At 36.9% G+C, this 23,112-nt stretch overlaps 1 protein-coding gene across 2 annotated transcripts in view; it reads right to left on the bottom strand.

Annotated features, from left to right (window-relative positions):
• Nucleotides 1-23,112, bottom strand: part of RB1 (RB transcriptional corepressor 1) — a 3,440,561-nt gene that overhangs the window by 2,130,765 nt on the left and 1,286,684 nt on the right. For both annotated transcript variants that reach the window (XM_044073175.1, XM_044073174.1), the window contains exon 9: nt 3,721-3,798. In XM_044073175.1, coding sequence (XP_043929110.1) covers nt 3,721-3,798 — 78 coding nt within the window. The remainder of the gene's footprint in view (nt 1-3,720; nt 3,799-23,112) is intronic.

The following is a 23,112-nucleotide window of genomic DNA, read 5'->3' on the forward strand; positions in this document are numbered from 1 at the left end:
GCCTGGTGTCAAAGCCATGGCCTCAAGCTCAATGCCAAAAAGTGCACTGTCATCCCCTTTGGTAAAAATTCTGTACCCATGAACTACAACATAGGTGGTAGTATACTTTAGACTGAAAGTGTGATAAGAGACCTTGGGACACAGGTGGACAGTAGTCTCTCCTCTGATAATCACATTGCCACAGTAGTCAGGAAATCCTTCTACATGGCACACCTCATCACAAAAGGTTTCTCATTCAGAAAAAAAGAGGTTATTGTTCCCCTCTACTCATTAGAGCCATTACAGAGTACAACGCCCCTTTTGGTATCTACCTCACAAGACATCTACAACAACTGGAAAGGCCGCAGATATACCTCACAAAGAGGATTACCGGCCTCAAACAGTTGCCCTACACAGACAGTCTCAAAAAATTCCAGCTTTACTCCATCGCATATCGCCTACTCAGAGGTGATCTCTGCCTAACATACAAAGCTATGTCAAACCCAAAGCTGTTGGAAATGCTTCACTTAAAGAAGTTCCAGTCCCTCAGAGCTACACGTTCTAGGGACCTAAACCTTGTCACCACAATAAACAGAACATGCCGGAGGGATAGATTCCTGTCCCAGAGACTTCCCATGCTCTGGAATAAACTACCTATCTATATCAAACAAAGCTCCTCATTAGTACTCTTCAAGAAAAATCTTGATGATTGGATGGGAAATAGGAAATTCACCCCGGGGATCACTTCTGTGGCTCTGCTCGACAGTGGCACAGGAAAATAATTTTCTTGGGTAGCAAAAGCGATGGTACTTTTTTGGTTGGGCTTGTAAAGGCCCTAGGGCTGATAGCCTAGTACCTACCTATGAACCTAGGATATGTGAAAAAGTAATATGCAGCTACATAATCCTCAAATATAGCTGGATGTGGGAGCAACGTACGTGTCTAAGAAACTTGTTGTCATTTGCTTAAGTTAAACAGTCATTATTCTGACTTTGCAGTATTCATGTATAATTGTGCAAAGTAACTTGAATTACTTTAAGCAACTTTATTAAATATAATTAAGCATCTGAGGCATATATAGTAAAAATAAATGTAAATGGGTATGGAGCCCCCTGTAGATAAAAGTGACTTACCCTGCTACGGTTAATGTTTACAAGTATGTGTGCGTATGTTTGTGTGTGCATCTGGGGGGGGGTATTTGCAGGATATTTAAGAGGAACGAGTTGTCCATAAATTTCTTTCACTTTCCAAAAAAAAAAAGTCAAACATCAACAGTGTATACAATAAATAGCTATCTATGGTGGTTTGGTAGTAAGAACAGCACTAAGAAAAATGAAGTCAGGGAAACCAGCAGGCTCAGATGAGGTCACAGCAGACATGATAAAGATGTATTTATTTTATTTTACTTTTGTTTACAAGGATAGTCCGGACTGGGTGGAGGCCCACTTTCAGTGGAGGCTTGGGGAGAAAAGCTCCAGAAACAAGTTACAAAATTCTTTACAAAATTATACAGAAAACAAAGTTTACAATATTTTTTAAAAACATAATATAAGGAGGAAACAAAGTACATGAAAATTTTCAATATGAAACACAGAATACACATGAAAGGTGCACAAAGAGTGCACAGGTTAGTATATTTAAGCCAAAATATCAGTTAGTACATGAAAACTAAATGAACTGTACCAGAGAAAAATATATAAAATAAGGTCACAGTTTGCTCCTACAGTCATGGTGATGACTGATAAGATGGTGGGTGAGATAGGGGAGAAATGGCCCCTGAGGGTACTAATAGCAGTGTGGAGAAAGGTGCATTTCAGATGACTGGAGAATAAGCATACTAGTGCCAGAATTCAAGAACAAAGGAGATATTCAGAACTGTAGGCAGTACAACAGTCTCAAACTTCTGTCACATTGCATGAAAGTCCTGGAGAGGGTGACCAACAAACGAATAAGCAAAGTAGTAGAAAATAGGATGGGAGATGAGCAGTTCAGATTCACATCAGGATGCAGCACAACTGACCCTGATGTTTGCAGTGAGAGACAGTTGAGAAGAAGCTAGAGATAAGGAAAGATCCCAACTGGGCATTCCTAGACTTGGAGAAAGCATATGACAAGGTCCCAAGAAAGCAGATTTGGGCAGTCCTGTGCTGGTCCGAAGTCCCAGAAACATTTGTTGAATTGGAGCAAGCTATGTACACAAGGACCCAATGACTCAAGTACAAACAATGTTCGGTCTCACAGAGGGGTTCCAGTGAGAGTAGGTGTGAATCAGGGTTCAGGTCTGTGCCCACTGCTGTTCATACTGGTGATGGATTACATTAGCAAACAGGTTAGAGGAACATCTCAACAAAGCTGCTGTATACAGATGATATGGCATTACAGACCGTGAACAAGAAGTTCAGCAAAGGATAAGGTAATGGAATGCAAAACTGATGTCACATGGGATGAAACTGAGAACAGATAGAACAGTTGTAATGGCAACAAATGGGAGAAATCAGAAGAAGCTGAGTATTGTGATAGATGGAAAGACAGTGGAACAGGTAAACACCTTCAAGTATCTGGGAAAAGTGGCTGAGGAGAAGGGAAGTCTGAATGAGGAGGTCAAAGCTAGAATCAGAGGGGTTGCAGCCAACCGGCACAGAGTGTCAGGTGTAGTATATGACAGAAGAATGCCAAAGAAGCTGAAAAGTAAGGTGTACAAAACAGTGCTGTGACCAGTGCTACTGTATGGTACAGAAAAACCTGGTCAGTAAAAGCAGAGCAGTTGAGAAAGCTAGAGGTGATGGAGACAAAGTGCCTGAGACGGGTGGTAGAATGCACACTGTGAGAAAAATGAAGAAATAAGAACATAACAGCAGACGCCAAAGTAGCTCCAATTGCAGAAAAGGTTCAAAAGAATAGAATATGGTGGTTTGGTCACATTGCAGAGAAGCAGAAGATAATCAGGTGAAGATGACTTGGGGCAGACAGGAAGAAGGCAACAGGGAACAAGAGCATCCAGCAAACAAGTGGATAGTGTGTGTGAGAGAAGACCTGCAACAGTCATGCATGAGTGCCAAAGAAAGCAGGAGAGCAGCTTTGAATAGAGACAGATGGTGACAGTTGACACGACATCCCAAGCCCATGTAGAAAATGAGGAAAAAAGGGGGCTGATGATGATTTGGGGAGAGAACCGTGATGTCTGATCTATAACCGTTAATTTCCATCCCAACCACTTTACACACAGCTGTGAATCACTTCAGTGCAACAAGGAGACCACAATCACTCGAGGCTTACATGACATCAACATCATCTGCAAACAAAGATGCAACCCTCACATCCCTAAATTGAATACTCTCCTGGCCTTGGATGCATCTTGACATCCTATTTATGAAAACCATAAACAAAAGGGAAGCCAGGATACATCCCTAATGAAGACAAATCAGTATCACCATAAATAAATACACAGCAAACGACCTTATTTGCTGCAGTTGTGTCCTGTTTATGAGGAAAACAAATTGTGGGAGCTGAAGTAAGATGACAGACCGAATAAAAAACAAAATCATATCAGTCTGGCAAGTTCCAATCACAGCCATTCTGGAATACAACAAGAGAAACTAAAAAGAGTGATACTGATACTGATACTGATGCAGAAGCAATCCACAGTGTGTCCAATTATCCTAAAACATTTTAACATTTTTTTTCCACTGAGTAGACTTTTTTTTCTTTAATAGTATCATATGTTTGGTACTAAATGATTACCTTTGAATCTTCAAGAGATGTTAAAATGCCCAACGAGTCCAGGATGGGAAGAACACTAGTTGAATTAATGTTTATAACCTAAATAAAACATAAAAGAACAAAAGATAAAACTTGCAGAGCCGTCATAATTTTAACCAATGAAGAAGCTGCCAGTCTTGCATGAATCTTGCACAAAACAAGTCAACCACGATGGACATCTTTTCAGAAAAAAGATGAACTTTCACCACAAATCTTTACTCATTTATTACGGCAAAGGGATGATAAAATGACATAATATAAAACGGTTGCTTAACTTTAATACTATGTAACCCACATCAGTTTTAATCAAAGTGTGGATATTAATGAAGCAAGTCTAAATCATCCAGCATAAAATTAAAGCACTGCAACGGACCCTTGAATTGTACCACATAGTTTCTTTTTTGCACTCAGTCTTATGCTTCCCTGCCATTTTTGCAATACAACTAGCTTCATGCAAATCAACCTAGTGATCTGCTTCTTCCCAAAAACAAAATAGCCAAGCCTTCCCTGCACAAGTTATTTTCAGTCTAACAGGCAAAAGAATTTCTTTCAATACCCTCACTGCCTGAAGACAACTTCTAACAATATCAGTCTAAATTTCTGTCATAACAAATTCAGAGTTTGAAGAGAATTACAAGCCAACACTTATCTCTCTCTCCCCTTGCCACAACTAGCATGTTGTTTCGATTGTTAGCACAGGTCATCTGTGTGACACTTTAAATATTAATTAATGATAGTAGTCATGTGATTTTAGTGCATTTAAACTATGTGAATTCATTGTGCAGTAGCTCTGAAGAAGTCCCTTACAGGAAGAAAGCGCTTAACTACTTTTGGTTCTTAATAAAGTGCGGTGATTTGAGTCTCCTTTGCCTGGGTTCTTGGTGTGAGCACGGGTCATCTGCAATGTCAACACCCAAAGACTACTCTGATATGTCAAAGTAATGGAGAGCAAAATAAAACACCCTTCTAAACAAATGTATTTTAAACTCCTGCAAATTCAAATTATCTGTCAATCAGAAAAACAACCCTCATTCTTCATTTACATCTGAAGTCTGTAAGATAATTAAATGCAAGTCTATAAAATATTTCCAAAATAATCCAAAATACTTCTCAAAAACATATTACAGAAGCTGCTGTAATGGACTGCACTTCTTGGACTCAACTTTTGTTTAAAAGCAAGCTAATCTCTTTACAAAATACAGAGGAAATAAAACTCAACTGCACCTTCCTAGAATTATTTTATTTGAGAGACCGCTGACAACTGGACATCTTGAATCTGAAAATTTGATTTATTCCTCAGTGCAAGTGGACTAGCTGAAAAGTCTGAAAAGGTTAAATGTGTTACATTTCTACATGTTGTGGGGGGGCATAAAAGTATTTAACTATTACATTTTATTTTCAAAATATTAATTTAAAAATATCTTTACCAACATTTTTTACAACAAAAATTATGTTTTCTTGAAGGTCTGGGGGGGGGGGGGTGACTGAAATATGTCCATTTGGATCAGGGCTCTACCCTGATTACCAAATTGAATGCATGACTGCATAAATAAATGCATACATACAGGGGGGAGACAAATTGCAGCACTTAAGAGAGAAATTCAGTAGCTATTGCCAGCCCAATAGCAGAAAGAAAGTACAGTAGTGTTAAGAACTTAAAATAGATGAACTGTAGAGTGCCAAAGAGAACAGGGAAAACCAGCACGGCCAACCAGTCAGTATACACAAATTGTTTAATAAAAGGTTTTAGAGCTTTCGTCAGGGTGACAGCAATGACTTCATCAGAAACGCATCTAAAACATTACCAAAATTTTAAATACTCTTTCAAAATCATCACATGTTAAAAGACAACCAAATCGGAAACCACTAACTGAACACAATACTTTACAAAAAAACCCCTAAAAGAATACCCATATTAAAGGTATTGTGGAATTAAATATTTTTTTATACTTCTAAAGACTTAAGTTTCAATATACTATATATATATATATATATATATATATATATATATATATATATATATATATATATATATACTATAATATACAACCACCCTGAAACCACCATCCTTTCACCTATTTCACCACCTCACTTAATGTATCTCTAAAACTATTCCCCTGCCTCTTCTACCTCTTCCCTTCCTCCATCTCCAGCCACTCTTAATTCTTACAGTCTCGAAACAACCTACCTGTCTAGTCTGTCTCTTATACTCTACCTCCCTTACATCTCCTACTAGCCATTCTTACTTTCATTTCCAAACTCCTATACAACTTGATCCTACCCACTTTAAATAAGCATCTGCCTAACTATTAACTCATTTTGCTCTAAGCAGCTTAAATAATATTGTAACTAGTCAAATTTTCTTCTAATTGTTTAAAACCTTGTTTGTAACAACTCACATACTTGTCTGCCAGTTGTTAATACTCTGCATAATTGAACTGTCTGACAAGCTTTTTTTTCTCTCCAGGTCTCTGCTTGTAAGATCCTATGGCTGATCGTTACTACTATGCCACTAAAATTTAATAAATTGTTTTCTAGTCCTGAGGAGCTGTTCTCCCCGGGGCTCTGCTGAAAATGAGCCAAAAGCTCAGCCAGACTAACCCCGTTAACAAATATAAAATAAATACTGCTGATAGACACGTTCTCCTTCAAACCAGGGGTGGTGTATGCATTTAATTTAACTTACCAGAGAAGCTCTTTATATTCTAATAAAAGTTTCCATGGTCCACCCCGGGGGTCTTACCTTTCCAAATCGATATCCATAAACAAAAAATGATGGTCAGGAAATTTAGAAACGTGCTTCGCTAGTGAATTATTAGCATTATTTTTCATAATGTCTAGTATGTGCTCATAGATCCATTCATGGGACTTTCTCTGAGTCTTACCAATGTAGAAACTGGTACACTTTTCACATGAAGCAATGTAGACTAGTACAGAAGTGTTGCAATCAAAATGAAAGGGTGGTTTAATTGTAATATTATTCATTTTTATTTTTCACCTACCCTTACAAAATTACATTATCGACAATTCCCACACTTGTAGGTACCTGGTCTTCTATTAAACATTGCACAATTGGATGCTAATTCCACATATTGTTTGCCTTATCTTTCTTGTATACTATCTGTGGGCCAGTACCTAAGATGTCTGTATACCCTTCAAAACAGAAAATGTTCTAATTCTTCTCTAAAATCGATTTTAAATCTTCCGTCTTACTATCATAAGTCATCACAAAGGCACTAAGGAAATCCTTATCTACACCAGGATATGGCTAAGAAGTAAGTAAGAAGAATTATTTAGAGGGACTGACAAATGTTAAAGTATTGCAGAATAGGGGGAATCTCACAGAACAAGAGGAGGAACAACTGCAGAAGGCTAAACAGTAAATAAGGAATTAATATGCATGAGTTTAGAAAGATTGCTGTTAAGCAACTGTTCTTTGTTAATAACTCTAGAGCACAAAAACTTTTAGCACAATGACTCAAGCTGCAGAAAATAGAAAGGGCTATCACCAAGCTTAGTGAGTCTATAACAAGGAAGGTAACAAGAGATGCTGTAGAGGTATTATAAATATTTCAGAAATTCAACGATAATCTGTATAAATCAGCTAAATATGGAAATCAAGAAAAGACACAAATGGAAATGTTTGCAGAATAATTAAATATGCTAAAGTTAGAGGTAGATTAGGCTCAATTGCTAACAGTTAGGATAAGAGGAGAGGAGATAAAATAAACAGTCTACAGGAAAGTCTCCAGAAACAGATGGTATTCCTATGGAAATTTGGAAGCTAGGAAGGAAAGAACTGATAAATATCTGGAAAGTTTTTTTTTAACAGTTTAAGAGAAGGAGAAATACCACCATCCTGTAAGAAAGTGGTGGTAGCTATAATACCTAAAGAGGGCAAAGATATATCAGATTCAGCTTCATACAGCTCCATTTCAACACTAAATGAATGATTATACAGCGTTTATGCCTATAATAACAAAAAGAGCGTCAAAAGTGATGTCAAAATTGATAGATATAGATCAATGTGGTTTTGTGGAGGGGTGGCAAACATTTGACAGCATTAAAAGAACAATAATGATCCACAGGGAAGAATAATATAAGAAAATACCACTGCTGCTAGTGGGTCGTGATGCAGAGAAAACATTTGACAGAGTAAGTTCAGATTTTATGAGCAGGGCAATGGAAGCATTTGCATTCCCTGATAAAATCAGAATGTTTATTTGGAGGATATACGAGGGATCAAAGGTGAAAATTAAGTGGGTAAGGTCCTCTCTGATAATTTTTGCTTGAGCAGAGGGGCCAGCTATGGGTGCCCTCTTTTTCCTTTGTTTCTTGCATTATACTTGGAAGCACTGACGAAGAAAATTGGGACTCAGAAATTCAAGGATATACGGTAGCCGAGAAAAGCTGACTATTTGCACATATTTTATATTTAACAAAACCAGAAAAGGACATTACAGTGTTGTGGAACATATTGAAGCAGTTTCAAATCTTTTCAAGTTACAAAATTAATGTAGCTAAAATAAAGGCAATAGCAGTAAATTATGTAACCATACATGAATTAGTTCAGCAATATCCATATTTACGGGGACATGACATAATGAAGTGTTTAGGAGTATGGATTAAAAATTATTCCAGTGTGGCAGTTAAGGATATGTGGGAACAGACTAAAGATAATCCAAAAACTGAGAAACTAGAAGCTCTGTTACAGTATATGAATATGGATAGTAAGATACAAGCAGTTAAAATGCTTTTAATTCCTTTAGTCTTATACACAGGTCAGGCATATTTTTATCAACCAGAGAAGTTGTGGATAGCAATTAATAAAGAGCTGAAGGATTTTAGCTAGGAGGGGAAGATGGCAAGATTGTGGGATAAGCTTGATTCTTCCAATACAACAAGGCGGATTGGGTCACCCAATTTCAAGGGGTATTTCAGAGCTAAACAGTTAAAGTTCTTCTACATAGCACAAGCAGAAACCTATAATTCAAAGTGGAAAGGGATAATGATGAAATGGGGGAAGTTCAAGAGACAAGGAGAGACTGGGATTTTGGATGCAGATCATTTTAAAGAGAATAATAATCAAATTGAATGTTGTATTCATAAAGTAGCAGAAAGTATTCTAAGAACTAAGCCAACATGGGAAAGGAGGAAGGACATTCTGCTGATAAAGATGACTGCAATTAGGAATGCAGACAATAAGCAAGAGGGGGCAGGAATTTACTGGAGAAAACTGGCAATAGAACCAAGGTATTGGGAGCAAACAACTAGAGACAGAAAGCTAAAAGAATGGGAAGATGCCAAGAATTTGTTTGGACTGCAGGTTATGTACTGCTTATAATCTGATATCAATCCTTGACAGGGAAGAAATGGGGGTGTCCTAAATGAATACCAGCACTGGTAGAGCTTTTACTAGATCTAGAACAGAAGCTGCCGTACAAAAGGAATAATTTGTAGAGCATATAAAACACTATATGATAACTATAAGAATCAGAGGAGGTTAGAAAGTATTGAGAAGAGAAGACTGGTTAAGCAATTCACAAAGAAACAATGGGATATATATATATATATATATATATATATATATATATATATATATATATATATATATATATATATATATATGTCTCCAAAATCTGCACCAAAATCTAGAAGATTTAGGATTTTTGCTTGGAAATGTTTACACAGATATTTCGATAGCCCAAGTAGATGCCAGAGAAAATTTTCTCAGGTAGACAGCAAATGTTGGAGGTGTGATGGGGAAAAGATGCCCTGCAGATGACTCTGTTGGAGATAATGGGTGAGCAAATTGGTTTAACTAGGGGAATGACTTTTCTGAGCTACAATTCAAAATCAGAATTGCCTACTGTGATGCCCACCACTGCTACCAATATGTGATGAGCACCACTGCCACCCACTGACACTGGAGAGGGACATACACTTGGAATACAAATTAATACAGTCAGTATTTCCAGATGCAGACCTCTCTGCATCAAGCACAATTTCCCCTTAAGAGCACACAGGAAACACACACAGCCCGGGGTCTGGATGTCTCTACAGCTGTCTCCCTCAGGTCCCCAATAAGACGCCCCACTGGTACAGCTGTAGGGTTAGGTCCTCAGCCTAGTGTCCTATCCAAATCCTCCAGCACCCTGTCTGTGAACCCAGTGATTAATTTCCTTGCCCCAAGTAGTTGAGACACACACACACACACACACACACACACACACACACACACACACACACACACACACACACAAATTTAATTTTTACACTCGCACATACCTGGGAAAGGCTGGAACAGTTTACCCACTCTATCAACTTTGCCCAGACTATAAGGTAGATTCACTGCCACCAGTCAGTTACTATAAGACTCTCAAAAGGGTATCCAATTATGCTGAGTGAAGTTAATATTAATATAAATGATAGTGGTTGACCAAGACAGCTAGGCCTTCTGGAGTGGCCCACACAGTGTCACCAAATAAATATAAGTACTCTCAAAGATTAGATACTTTCTACAAGAACCATCCACAATAAACGTTTTAAATAAATATAATAATAAATAACATAAAAATATTGCATATAGTTACAGTAAACCACGGAGTTCAAATCACAGAAATATTGAAATTAACATTAATGGACACACACATACAAATAAAGAAAAACACACTCTAAACTAAGCTTCACTATATTCCTGACTGAATCCAAGAGAATTTACTGTTCCCTAATATCTTACTTGGGTAAGTCAAGATGAAATATGTGAGCAGTCTTTCTAGTCAGGACCCCAAACAGAATACTCAGATTTCTGTTTTTAATATATAAAATATAATTTTCAAGAGGGCTGGACAGAATCACCTCATCTGGTCATCTGAATCTAGGTTCTTGCAGTATTCCACTTTGAAGCTGACAGGAATTTAACACAGACAGCTGCAATACACATCTAAATGTTTATGGCAGTGCCTGGGGCTTCCCCTCTTTTTACTGAGCTAATGAACAAAAGTTTTTTCCCAGACCAAGCATCTTCAGTCCTGTTCAGCACAGTGGGGTGCCATTTTAATGGTTTAACAGCTCATTTCCATTTCCCTTACTTTTCTTAAAGCTAGCTAGCTGGCACATTTAATTCAGTTGCAACAATACATGTACATTTCTTTTCATTCCAGCAGGATGCACTGTTGATACATTTTAACACAAACAAAGCTTACAAATACATTTTCAGCATAAGTATCTGTACAAATCAGTTTGGTATACAAATGACATGCAGTTCTAATACATTTGTAACACAAACATCTTGTATAAATCAGTTTGATATTCAAAGGACATATCATTCTTTACAAAACTCCAGCTGGCTATGCTGGCACTTGTCCATATCATCACACCTAGACATAGTAAAGCTTTGTTGAGTCTAATCATGGTGGTTGCCGAAAAAAACAATTACAAGAAAGTGGAAATTAAAGTCTAAACCAGAAGTAGTGAAGTAACAGAGTTAAAGCAACTGGAATTGGGATCTTTAAAAAGGGTAGGCACAAATTACACAGGAAAATTGGGAATTCTGGGAACAATACATATAGGGGAGGAATGAGGTTTAAAAAGGCAGGACTTGAATGAGCTATGTAATGTTTGATTGACAATGGGTAGATTATAAGTGATGTATAATATTTGCAGCTAGGATTATGTCAATATGGTGTGTGGGGTAAAATGCTTGCAGCTGGCATTATGTCAATATGGTTTGTTTTCATTTATATAAACACTCCTCTCCATACTCATTTATATAAACATATCCTCTCCACACTCCTTTATGCATCCCCAGTATTCTCCTTCCTTAACAAGAGAGAACTCAACAAACTATCCACAACCTATAACCATATAGCCAGATTCATAACAGGAATGCCCTATCGCACCCATCACTGCTAAAATGTAAGGACATTGGAATGGCTAGAACTGCCCAACATTCTCAAACTCAACCAACTCACTGAGGTTTTTAAAACAATCAACCACCCAGAAAAAAAAACCCTCACTGAACAAAATATTCACCCCCTACTCCAACCTTATATCCCTTCGGTCGTCCAAAAGCCTACTAGTTCAGACCATTAAACCTAACAACTCGGGAGGCGAAGCACTCTATGCTAATTCCATTGGCAAATCCTGGAATGTCCTCCCAAACAACCTAAGGCATATGACCTCTCCTCACCAATTCAAAAAACACCTCAAAGATCTCCTAAAGTCCCAATGGCTATGCCCTTGCTCTAATCCAGACTAATAGTTAACGCCCCAGGCCCACCAAATCCTCTATCCAACCCAAAACCTAATTGGTTCATAACGTAGCCAGGCTAGATCATCTTTTCTAAGCCTGTACCTCTTTTAACTAACATGTTTAACCTGCAATAAAAAACGACTTGAACCTTTACTTGCCAACGCCAATAAAAAGCGAACATGAACGGAAAATAAGAACTAAATAGAACACAAATCCTTAACGCGAAGTTTATTGAACTGAAACAATAAAACAAGCGTTTTCACTGGAGACACTGCTACAGCTTCATCAGAGATACTGAAGACACACACCAAGTCATGTTTATAATGCCACGTCATTGCGTGCTCCAAGTAACGCCATTTAAAGAGACATACTCATTTCAACCAAAACCATGAAACATAAAACATAAAAATATATAAAGAAATCAAATCCCTAGACCAACTAAAATCTAATAAAAACATCAATTCCAATTTGTTAATAAAGTTTACAAAAACTGTAAATAAATATTTCATATGTAAATAAACCGCATCACATAAAATATTATTAAATGTGTATATCGTTACCAAATGCTTAACTTCAAAATTATTGATATCAATTGAGATTAATATCAACTATGTACCACTTTAAATGTTAAAGTCTATAAGAATTAAAATAATTTATGGTAGTTAAAAATTTTTTTTTTTTTTTTTTTTTTTAAATAGATTTTTTAAAAATAGTCCCACTAAATTAACATGATAAAGTTAGCAAAAACACATTTAAAGGCAAGCAGGTTATAGTAGCATATGACGTCTTTGGGAAAAAAACCACATTGTAGAATAAAATGTTACCATTAAGTTATAGCGTTTATAGTATTGACCATGTAATGGAGAATCTCCAACAAATGTTAACGTTTATAACTTTTTAGTCTCAATATACAGGCAATATTACAATGCTCGTTCAACCCAGGAAAAGAAAAGGCATCTAGCCGTAGTTGCCATTCTAATTCCTTATTTTCTAAAATAAGTGATGTTGGACCACCTCTTCCGGTATTTAATATTTGATCTATTGCAGTAAATTCAAAACTATGTCCCTCATTTTTTGAAATATGCTTCGCTAATGCATTTTCATTATTTTGCTTCCTCATAGCGTAGACATGTTCGTAAACTCTGTCCTTCAGCCTTCTATCAGATTTCCCTATATAGAAGGCTGAACAACAGTTACACATTGCCAGATAGATAATAGATCTAGACTCACAATTCAGTCTTTGATTGATTCTGAATTGTCTCCCTCGAATTGAGAAGACACTTGTGGTTTTTACAAGGTGGCAGTAATTACAGTGCCCACACTGAGATGAACCTTTCATCTTAGTAGTTAAGCTAAATGTACTGTGTCTCTGTAATAAGACTTTCAGGTTATTCCCCCTTCTGTAAGTAACCCTGGGTTTTTTTCCAAGTCTATCAAGGAATTGGTGGTTGTTAGAAATAAAGTACCAATTTTTATACAAAATGGATTGGATTGTCTTCGAAACAATGCTAAATGTTGTAATAAAACTACATTCATAATTATTGGCTGTTGGACTAAAAATATCAGTGGTGTTGGGGATATTGCTGGAAGATATCACATCACTCCCCAAACTTACATCCAACATTAAGTTGACTGATGAAGTAGTCAATTTTCTCTCCGGTAGAAGCGGACAATAAAGACCCAAGGCTCTTTTATCGTTAACTTCCTGGAATAATTCTTCAAACAAGTCTATGGGGTAGTCCCTATTGGTGAACATAAATTTTAGTAAATCACATTCTTTTAGGAAAAGTTGCTCAGTACTACAAATCCTGGACGCTCGAATCAGCTGACCTTCAATTATTGCTTTCTTTTGTTTGAATGGGTGGCAGCTTTTGAAATGGAGTAGGGAATTGCAATAGGTTGGTTTTCTATAAATACTTGAAAAATATTCACCTTTTATGGCGTCCTTACTCAACCTAATGTCCAAGTAATCAATTTCCCTCTCAGAAAACTTTGAGGTAAACCTCAAAAAGGATGTGGTGTCATTAATGTCAGACACCAATTTTACTGCATCCTCCTTGTTACCCTCAAAAAGAATAAATATATCGTCCAGGTACCTAGTGTAAAATTTTACTTTATCTTTCCTTAAAGAGTGATTAAGTATATTGTTCTTCTCCCAGTGTGCCATAAAAAAATTCGCAACACTGGCCCCACAAGGGGACCCCATTGCTACCCCTTGTTTCTGCAAAAAATATTTACCATTAAACACAAAAAAATTGGATGATAGAATTATATCCAGTAACTGAGTGACTACGTTGATCTCTTTTTTTGTAGCTTTAAGTTCTGTTAACATAAAGGAGATCCATTCAACTGCCTCCAAATGAGGAATAGATGTGTATAAGTCTACCACATCTATGGTTAAAAAATTAAAGGCATTATTGTATTCAACATTGTTTATTTTTTCCAAAAAGGTCCAAGAGTCCTTACAGATATAAGGTACTTCTTTCAAATATTTAGATAGTATGGTCTCTACTAACTGAGCACATGGGTAAGTTAAAGAGAGGCGGCTGTCTATTAGTGCTCTAAAAGGTGGATTCCTTACATCCTTATGAATCTTAGGGATCCCAAATATTACCGGGGTTTTAGGCATTTTGATGTCAATATAATTATAAGTATCTATGTCTATATCCCCGTTCAAGAAGAGGTCCCTAAAATAACTTCTGTTCCTAACATGGGACGTGTTTATTTGATTTAAGGACGAGGTAGTATAGGCTGGCCCTTCAAGAATAGTTTCCATGATGTTATCATATTTACACTTGTCAAAGATTGCTAGACCGCTGCCCTTATCCGGCTTGATGACCCGAACCTGCGCCCTACTTAACATATCCAACTAACATTTGTTCCTCAGAGGCATTACTCGTGATATTTTTCATCCTAAAAGCATTCGAAGTTAAGTGCCTGAAATCTAATTCACATACTTTCTCAAAAAGTAGTAAACCAGTGTGCAGAGGTGGATTGTATGTGCTAGCAAGTTTGAGTCCTACCTCATTAACTGTCCCTTGATTATTAAACAACAGTTTCAGGTTTAATTTCCTTATGAAACATTTAAGGTCAATAATGGTCTTAACCAAATCACAGCTAGTGGTAGGGACAAAAGTATTACCATAAGCTAGTAATTCCACTAAACAAGGATTGACCTGGAAGGATGAAAAATTGTATATTTTAAAGTCCCCTTTCCGGTTAGACAGTATAGTCAAGTCATCTCCATCCGTAATGACCATTTCAGTCATTGAAGTCAATTTTTGTTGTTCCATTTCTTCTTGTACGACTGTCGGGCTGTCCTTTGCCCTAAAAAATGGTCAGAGTTGTCCTCCTCGTTTTGTCTGGCCCCGCAATTAGTGTTATTACTCCTAGTGTTGTACGTCTTCCTTCCATTTTTACGTTCAGGTGCCCTATTTACAGAATTGTTTGAATTAAGTCCATCTGTACACTGTCCACTTCCGTCAGTTAAAAAAAAAAATAAATAAATAAAATAATTTTTTTAACTACCATAAATTATTCTAACTCTTATAGACTTCAACATCTAAAGTGGTACATAGTTGATATTAATCTCAATTGATACCAATAGTTTGGAAGTTAAGCATTTGGTAATGATATACACATTTAAGTAATATTCTATGTGATGTGGTTGGTTTACATATGAAACACTTACTTATAGTTTTTATTAATTTTATTAACAAATTGGAATTGATGTTTTTATTAGATTCAAGTTGGTCTAGGGATTTGATCTTTACATATACTTTTATGTTTAATGTTTTATGGTTTTTGTTGAAATGAGTATGCCTCTTTAAATGGCGTTACTTGGAGCACGCAATGACGTGGCACTATAAACATGACTTGGTGTATGTCTTCAGTATCTCTGATGAAGCTGTAGCAGTGTCTCCAGTGAAAACGCTTGTTTTATTGTTTCAGTTCAATAAACTTCGCGTTAAGGATTTGTGTTCTATTTAGTTCTTATTTTCCGTTCATGTTCGCTTTTTATTGGCGTTGGCAAGTAAAGGTTCAAGTCGTTTTTTATTGCTTGTTTTCCAGTAAGGGTTTGCCTTGACAGGAGTCTGCATTTTTGTTTTTTCAACTGTTCCTGTTGTCGTGGTCTTAACTAACATGTTTAACCTGTTTGGATTGCTTTATTCTTGTATGTAATAATAACCAATTAATTTTCTTATGTTTCTGTTAAACTTCCTCTGACTATATCTTTGAATGTAATAATAATTAAGTGCTCTTCTGATGTTTCTGTTTAAATTTCTCTGTCTCTTTTGGAGCTTTTCTCCCCGGGCCTCTACTGAAAATGGACATATATCCAGCTAGACTAGCCCGGTCAACAAATGTAAAATAAAATAAATAAAATAAAATAAATAAAAATAAATGTATGAGTGCCTTGTGATCATGTAATAAAAATGTTTCTTGTTTAAAAAAAGTGAGCTACAGATTGTGAATCGGCTGAGCTGCATGATTTTCTAAAACAAGATGGAGCAACATGTAGCAAAAGAAATAATAAAGGATGAGGGTTTTTATCAGAGAAACAGATGTGTCCTTCTCAAAAGCTGTGGTTGTCTGCAGACCAAGTAGAAAGATAAAAGAATTAATGGACAAAATGGATGCCTGCAAGGTAAAAGGTAATTTGGTTAATACTACAAAAAGAAGACCCAAAAGCAGATGTCTTGGTAAACTAATAGACATATATTTTTAGAATCCAATGAGGAGGTCAGATTGCTTGCATCGGTTTAATTAAAGTGTGCAGTACATTAAGCAATAGAAAAAGCACTCCATCCAGCCATACATAACCCATTTTCCTATTTTTGCACATGAGCTAAGGGTGTCACATTAACAGTGACAAATAATCTAAAGCCAATGTTCACACCACTTGGTGGCTAGCCCTGCCATAGTTGTTCTTCTGTAAAACACACACACACACACACACACACACACACACACACACAGTTCAGTGTGTCCAACCCACCTACTGCATGTCTTTGGAATGTGGAAGGAAGCCAGACCACCTAGAGAAAACCCACATGAACACAGGAGGGACATGCAGACTCTGCACAGAAGGCATTCCACCTGACCATCAAATGAGAGAACCTCTTGCTGTAAAGCAACACTGCTACTCAATCTGTAGCCCATCACAAAAGGAAGCACTAAGCTCCATTTAATCAATTCTGCAGAATCTGTGTTGCAAAAGGACAAAATGGAACATGTGTGTTCAACAAAACCTGCATGGAAATATGAAAACGAGTAGTCTTCTGGTACTATTATGCTTATTCTCCAGTCATCTGGGATATGCCTCTCTCTCCGCACTGCTACGAGTACTCTCTGAAGCCATTCCTCTCCTATCTCACCCAGCATCTTTACCATATCTGCTGTGACCTCATCTGAGCCTGCTGCTTTCACTGACTTCATTCTTAGTGTTGCTCTTACTTCTTCTATGGTGGACCCTTACTCTTCTCTCATTGTTGGCTGTGCCTGAGGCAGTATAGCTTCTGCGCAGTTTTCTTCATTCAGAAGTTGCTGAAAGTATTCCTTCCATTTGTCTTTGATGTCCTATGGACTGGTGGGCAGTTTGTTGCTGACATCCCCTATGAAGGCTAAAGTAGGTTGTGCAACTGTTGTCTGAATGCACTCTTCTTCACTATCACAACTCTGCTGAGGGGCATACGCTTAGATTATGAATACTGCCCTATCATTAGGTTGCAAGTCTTATTGCCATGACTCTGTCATTAATTCTTCCTGGCCACAATTCTCACCCCACTTCTAGCCTGTCTTCCTGAGTAGAAGACTTTGGATCCCAAGTTCAGTGGCTTTGCTGCAGTACCCGCCAATCACATTTGTTGGATACATAGATGTCCAGCCTCCTCTGTACCTTCATGTCATCCACTTCCAAGCTCCATTCTGTCTGTGAAGCTACATTGAGTGTAGCAGTTTTTAGTTCATGTTTGGCAGGTTAACTGGTTTTATGTCCAGCTTTCACTCAATAGAGTTATCACAGGTAACCCAAGCTGAGTATTATCTCAGGTATATCCTTGAATTTGAGCTCCTTATTTCTTTTGTCAATGACTCTAAATATAAAGTAAATAGTAAATGACAAAAAAAAAAAATGATTTCTGGTTTCTCTGCCTGAACACAGCTAGTCAGAGAGGGACTCTTCCACCTTAATTCTTGCTCTGACCCTTCATATATCCTCCAAATTAATCATAATAGTCTATCAGGTAATGCAGATACTTCCATAGTTCTACTCAAAATCCCAGTTCTGCATAAAGAGCCAACAACAGGATCATAATTGCTCCATTAATGTTTTCAAATGTTTGCCTCCGTTTCATAAAACTACTCTGATCCAGGATCATCAATTTTGGCACACTTGAGACAATTCTCTTATCTAGTAGAAACAAATACTTCATAATCATGATTTAAAATTGAAACAGGTCTACACAAACCTAGATCTGAAGGATCTTTACACTTTTAGATAATGCAGCTATCATTGCTTTCTTCCAACTCTTTTTAAATACTGTCAGAAACCTTCTACATCGCTATCAATGTCCTTCTTCACAAATTACAAACATCTTCAGGAATGCCATCTGTTCCTGGAGACTTTCCTGCTCATTGATAATATATCACTGTTTTTATCGCCTCTCTTCCTATTTTAGCTACTAATTGTTGAGCCTCAGCTTTTTCTAACCTTGACATAATAAATCTTCCATTAACATTTCCATTTGTAACTTTTCTTTGTTGCCTGTCTCCTCTGCTTTACGAAATGTCTCAATACCGCTATAGAATGCCAGGTTATTTTTCTTGCCATATGATCCTCAGGTTTGATGACATCTGTTTGTTTTCGGTTGCTCAAGTCATCATGCTAAAAGTTTTTTTTTTTCTTAAACTCTAACAAAAGCAATTGCTGTTTTACAGCAACCTTTCTAATCCTTCATGTATATTATATAAATCCCATATTTTCCCTTTACAACTCTACAGTTTCTCATCCTCTTATTCAACAAGATTCTCATTATTCTGCAAAAATTTAAACTTTGTTAATTTTTCTAAATAATACCAATTACCAAATTACTGTGTTTTCAATTACATTTTCATTTTATCGCACATATTAGACATCTCTTCTAAACAAAACATCTTCCCTAATAATTCTCAAAATCATTTACATTACCCATCCTTGAATTCTCCTCTTTTTAAAATACAAGTGCCAGTAAATCATTTTTATTTCATAACTCTGCATCTTTATCTTAGTTTTTAATGGTATATACTCTGAAATAGTTATTTATTTTTTTCCAAACATCTTTATTAAATTTACACATATGACAAAGGCAATCCTACCATTTATATAAATGCAGAGCATACAAAATTATATCACTTCAGTTGCAAACAGTTTACATCACAGACACCATTGAAACAACTGTAGTTGTAAACATCATACATCACTAATAAACCATCCAGTCACTGTCAGTTAAGCATTATATAGCTCATTCAAATCCTGCCTCGTAAGCCTCATTGCTGCTCTGCATATATTGTTCCCACAGTTCCCATTTTTTCCTATGTAGTTTGCTTCTTCCCTTTTCTAAAGATCCCAAATCCAATTGTTTTATTTTTGTCACTACAGTCACTACTTCTAGTAAAGTTAGTCTGCTTTTCTGGCAGCCACCATAATTAAACTCAGCAAGGCTTTACTATGTCTAGGAAATTCCGATTCTGTAGCATAACTCAAAAATATCACCTCCCCAGTCAGTCCAATCTGCCCACCCAGCATCTTTGACAGAGCGGTCCGCAGGGAATCCCAAAAGTCTGCCAGCTCATCACACGTCTAAAAAATATCTTCCCAGCTACCTCTTTCTTGCCCGTCACACCTCCAACATTTGCTATTCGCCTGAGGAGAAAATCTTTGGAGTCTACTTGGGGTATAAAAATACCTGTGTAAACACTTCCAGGCAAAGATCCCAAGTCTTCGACTTTGTTGCATATTTGGGAGGTATACATATACCCCCCCATTGTCTCTTTGTGAATTGCTTATCCAATCTGTCTTCCCAATCCTTTCTAAGCTCCTCTAATTCTTATAATTATCATGCAATATTTTATATGCTTTAGTAATTATTCCTTTTTTAACGACAGCTTCTGTTCTAGACTCTATTAAAAACTCTACCAGTGCTGGTCTTTCATTTAGTAGCCCCTATTTCTTTCTCTTTGCCTATACTCTGATATCAATCCTCGATAGGGAAGGCAATCTCTAACCTGCAGTCCAAATAAATTATTGGCCTCTTCCCATTCTATTACCTGAGCTGTTGTGCTAGAAGTTTGTGTGCTCTAGAATTATCATCAAAAAACAGTTGCTTAACAGCTATCTTTCTAAACTCATGCATATTATTGAGGTAATCCCTTATTTTCTGTTTAATATTCTGCAGTTGCTCCTTTTCTTGTTTTGAGAGACTCCCCCTATTTTGCAATACTTTAACATTTGTCAATCCCTCTAAATAATTATTGTTACTGTTTAGCCATATCTCCCTTTCTTTTATTTCCAACCTAGTTTCAACCAGTCTAGTCCGGTTATTTGTACCTTGAGGAATACGTAAACTCTGCCAGAGTTCCTACTAATTAATTCATATCTTACATACAAAATACTCTCATATAGGTCTTTGGAAATATACTCACTTTTTTCATATTTTCCCTTTTAGGTCCCAGTGATACAACCTCATCATTGCAAACCTAGTTCCAGTCACCACCCAGAAATAATATTCTCTGGTGAGAGCTGATTTCTAACAAAATTCTTAGGCTATACAACAACACTTTTAGACGGGAAATAAATACATGCCTGCATAATCCTTCTTCTATGCCAACAGTCCCGTATTACAAATCCTCTAGCATTATTATTTTTTTTTATACAAAGAACATCTTTATTAAATTATGTATGACACAGGTAATCTTACATTTATATAAATGAAAACAAACCATACTGATTTCAGATGCAAACATTATACATCAAAAATTATGCTGACACAACTGCAGCTGCAAATATTATACATTATATCCAGTCATTGTCAAACATTACCTAGCTCATTCAAATCCTACCTTCTTTTAAACCTTGTTCCTTCTCCACATGTATTGATCCCACAATTCTCATTTTTTCGTATGTAATTTTCTCCTACCCTTTTCTAAAGAACCCAACTCCAGTTGTTTTATCTCTGTTAATATCTTTGTTACTTCTAGTGAAGTTGGTTTAGACATTGATTTCTATATTCTAGTGATTGCTTTTTTGGCAGCCATCATAATTGGACTCAGCAAGGCCTTACTATGTGTAGACAATTCCGACTCTATATCATAACTCAAAAAAAAATCATTTCCTTACTTACATCAATTTGCTCATCCAGTATCTCCAACAGAGCAGTCTGCAGGGAATCCTTAACTTCTGCCAACTCATTACACACCCAGAAAATATGTTCCCAGTTCATAGGTAGGTACTAGGCTATCTGCCCGAGGGCATTTATAAGCCTAGCCAGAGTGTGTCGGATTTTGCTGCCCCATTGATTAATTAACTGATTCTCCGTCAAGCAGAGCCAATGAAGTGATCCCAGGGGTGTATTTTCTACTACACATCCACCCGTCAAGGTTTCTCTTGAAGAGTGTTAGTGAGGGGTTCTGCCTAATGTAGTTTGGAATTTTGTTCCAAAGCATGGGGTGTCTCTGTGACAGGAATATATTCCTCCAGCATGTTTATTTATTTATTTTACATTTGTTGACCAGGATCGGCTGACTGGATATATGCCCATTTTCAGCAGAGGCCTGGGGAGAAAAGCTCCAAAGGAAAAACAAATACAATTTCATATAAGCAGAGACAGGAATACAATTACATAGGAAAACAGTGAAAATCAATGCAATACAATATAAATATTTACAGTATATCAGAACAACAGTTACTTAGATCCTCAGTTGACATCTATGAGCATCAAGGACATTGAGAAACATAGGAGTAAGTACATTTCAACACAACATGAAATTAGTCAGGTTTAGAACATGAGCAAGACCAGTGTAATTTAAAGTGTATAGTTAGATTATGCTTAACTTGTTTTGAGGAAGGTTCTAGGAAAATATTAGCTGGTAGGGAGCTCCAGATTTTTCCTACATAGTTGGTGAATAGGGAGTCGCCAGCTGAGTTGTTTGCTTTGATAGGTAGTTTTTTTGATGATCTATGTGCGTTTAGATTGTTATAGGGGTAGATTATTGGTTTCAGTGCAGGGGTTTTGTCCAGTTGGTGTAAGATTTTATGGGCAAGTACCAGCTGGTTGAGTTGGATTCGGGAAGGTAATTCAAGCCAACCAAGAGATATTAGATTAGTGCAGTGATGCGTCTTGTAAGGCAGGCCAGTGGCAAATCTGGCTGTGATTATAGCAAACCGATAATCTGTTAAGTTCAGCTTTACCTAGGTTGGTCAAAACAGGGGAAGCATATAGTAAGGTTGAAAGTGAGAGTGAGCAATGACCATATGAGCAGTTGGGAGTGAGAAAGGACTTAATCTTGTAAAGCGACCCTAGTTTTTTGTTGACAGTTTTAATGGTATTATTGATATGAATGTCAAATTTAAGATTGTTGTCGATATTAACTCCTAATAGTTTTGTGCGGGTGCCAGGATGAATTGTGGTTCCATTGTTACAGGAAATAGTAAAAGACAGGGGGTTCGACCTGGATGTGGGTGTAAAAAGAAGCAACTTAGTTTTATTAGGGTTTAAAATCAGATGATGGTCAGAGAGCCATTTTTCAACTTTATTAAAGGTTAGCTGGGTTTCTAAGCACAGATTTGACTGGGAGGAAGCTGAGCAAATTAGTGTGGAATCATCTGCGTACTGTGTTGAATTTGGTATGACAGTATGCAGATCATTAATGAACATAGAGAACAAGAGGGGACCCAGTATAGAACCCTGGGGGACACCCAGAGTATTGGGTAGGAGGGAAGATATTTAATTTTGCCATCGTACTGCCTGTTGTCTGCCATTTAAGCAAGAGCGAAACCAATGGAGAGCAGCTGTATCTAAGTAGTTAATTTTAAGGGTCTGAATTAGTAGGTGGTGATCTACCATATCAAATGCCTTGGATAG

This window comes from Protopterus annectens, chromosome 5.part1 (genome assembly GCF_019279795.1).
Source record: "Protopterus annectens isolate FY-2018-M chromosome 5.part1, PAN1.0, whole genome shotgun sequence".
NCBI classification, from domain to species: domain Eukaryota; kingdom Metazoa; phylum Chordata; order Ceratodontiformes; family Protopteridae; genus Protopterus; species Protopterus annectens.